The 2500-nt window shown below is 47.0% G+C and overlaps 1 protein-coding gene across 1 annotated transcript in view; it reads right to left on the reverse strand.

The window, feature by feature from the left end:
* The window catches only part of LOC143298936 (glutamate receptor 2-like), a 221567-nt gene that overhangs the window by 19397 nt on the left and 199670 nt on the right, over nucleotides 1-2500 (reverse strand). Inside the window, exon 11 of the mRNA XM_076611968.1 lies at nucleotides 473-831. Coding sequence (XP_076468083.1) covers nucleotides 473-831 — 359 coding nt within the window. The remainder of the gene's footprint in view (nucleotides 1-472; nucleotides 832-2500) is intronic.

The following is a 2500-nucleotide window of genomic DNA, read 5'->3' on the forward strand; positions in this document are numbered from 1 at the left end:
CGTACTGTCAGAAAGCCTACAAACTTTTCAGTCTACAAGGTGCGTTGTCTGGACAAAGCGAAAAGTATACCCCCCTCCTCCCCTCCTCCCGAAACCTTCCATTCCTTTTCCTCCATATCATGTAGACGCATTACAACAGACAGGCGACACCACAGCAGGCTACAGACGACACGACAGGAAGCCACATCAGCAGCAAGTAGCTGACTTAACGCCCCCCTCCCCCCTTCCCTCCACGCCTGACCCCGGTGTCTACCGACGCGGGGTGTGGGGGTGGGGGATGGGGTGGGGTGGGATGAGTGAGAGGGTGGAACCCCAAGTATGAATGAATGAAGGCCCCCCACCTCTCCAACACACATCCCACGCCCACCCCCCAACCCCACCCCCCAACACACATCCCCGTTGGGTTGACGGAGGGGTCAGGCATTTGTGGCAGGAGGTATGGGCTGTGGCAAAGCTGAGCCTGCATGGCTACCTTGGGGAGATATCAGACCCTTGCTGCATTAAGGCTCCCAGCGAGAACCACAGAGTGTTGGAGATAGTGAAGGCGTTGGTGGCGAACGGCTCCTTGCCGGCCTCCTCGGACACCTGCCACTCGTAGGGCGAGAAGCGGCCCACGAAGAAGAGCACAAAGCTGACGGCCAGGAAGCCCACGGCGATGCACAGCCAGACGAAGGTGTCGAGGGGCTCCATGAAGGAGAAGACCCCGGGTTTCTGGCGGTCGGGCTTCTTGATCATGATGGAGATGCCTGTGTTCATGAAGGGCTTGGTGAAGTCCACCACCCTCTCCCTGTCCTGGGTGATGGTCAGGGGCGCCACGGCGATGTCACGCTCCTGTGGACACACACACACACACACACACAGACAGTGTAATATAAAGCCTTAAGGGAACCATTTTAAAAAGAGACTCAAAATTCTAATAATACAAGAAAATTCCCCAGTCAGTTGATGCATACAAACAAGATTAGGAAAATTTGTATATGAATGCTGTTTTAATTTATTGCGTTAATTGGTTAATTAATTGTGTATTTGTCATTCATTTATTTACCATTGCACTTGTGTCTTACAAACCTTAATGTTTCATGACAAGAAAATGTATTCTATTCTATCCAGATAGGGGACACGTCTCTCTCTCTGTCTGTCTGTCCCTGTCTCTCTTCGTCTTGTTTCCATTGCTTATGTGCCAGCAAATTATGTTATCGTTTTTTGTTGCTGTTCAAATACCCCTTCATGAGGGGCTATGGCCAATATATGAATAAAACATTCATTCGTTCATACATCTATTCTCTGTCTCTGTCTGTCTCTGTGTCTCTCTACCTGTCTGTCTCTGTTTTTACCTCTCCCTGTCTGTCTATGTCTCTCCCTGTCTGTCTCCGTTTCTGTATCTGTCTGTCTGTCTGTCTGTTTTTACCTCTCCCTGTCTGTCACTGTCTCTCTCTGTCTCTCCATCTGTCTGTCTGTCTGTCTTTCATTCTCCCTCTCTCTCTCTCCCCACCTCTCTCTCTCTGTGCATCATTCTCCATCCGTCTGTCTATCTCTCTCACTCTTAGACACGACATTTCATTGTCTAAAGAATCAACTTAAGATGAATTCCATTCCGTGCTCACTTGTCCGTCCAGAAGTAATTAGAGAGCAGTCTATTCCACAAAAACACCACGAACAGCCGTGTACATTCAAGCTTATTTTGTTAACGTTGTCCACGAATGAAACTGTTGTTCGTAAAACACTTTGGTATATATACTCTACACGAAGCGTTTAAATTGCACAGTGCTTATTTATCATAATCGTTCTTCTGTATCATTGTGCGACTTTCATATCCTCATTTGCACCCCCTTCTAAAGAGACCATGGCCTTTATGAATGAAACATCTCAGTCTGGATCTGAATTCTAGACACGGCTATGTCACCGTTCTGCGGGTGACGCTGCGCTCACTTTGAACACAGTGCGCTTGCAGCCTGTGATTGTACAACTTGATTTCCGCGTGGATTAATAAAGTGTTTTTGATTTTGATTTTAGACATGTGTCACCTGTTTCGATCCCTCCCTCCCTCCCTCTGTCTGTCTCTGTCGTTCACGATGAAAACATTATACGTAGTTTTCCTATGTACCTTTATAAAGCAGTGCAGTCAAGAGAGACACTTATTTATTATTACTGTTATTGCTCCATATTCACATGGGGCTGTGGTCTTAATTGAATAAACCATATTGAATCGTGAATATCTGTCTCTCTGTGTCTCTGTGTGTCGTCTGTTGTCTCTCTCTCTCTCTCTCTCTCTGTGTGTGTGTGTGTGTGTGTGTGTGTGTGTGTGTGTGTGTGTGTGTGTGTGTGTGTGTGTGTGTTGGCCTGTCTGTCTCTCCATGGTTTTGTCCTGGGTTTTCATTAGTTAAAGGTCTTTGGTTCTGGACACATACAGAAGAAACCCAGCCCAAGACCTTCCTGTATGACTTTTGCTGAGGAAGGTGGTGTGAAACTACGGAAATACTCAACTAAGTTAAACTTTTTC

Source organism: Babylonia areolata, chromosome 24 (genome assembly GCF_041734735.1).
Source record: "Babylonia areolata isolate BAREFJ2019XMU chromosome 24, ASM4173473v1, whole genome shotgun sequence".
Taxonomy (NCBI): Eukaryota; Metazoa; Mollusca; class Gastropoda; order Neogastropoda; family Buccinidae; genus Babylonia; species Babylonia areolata.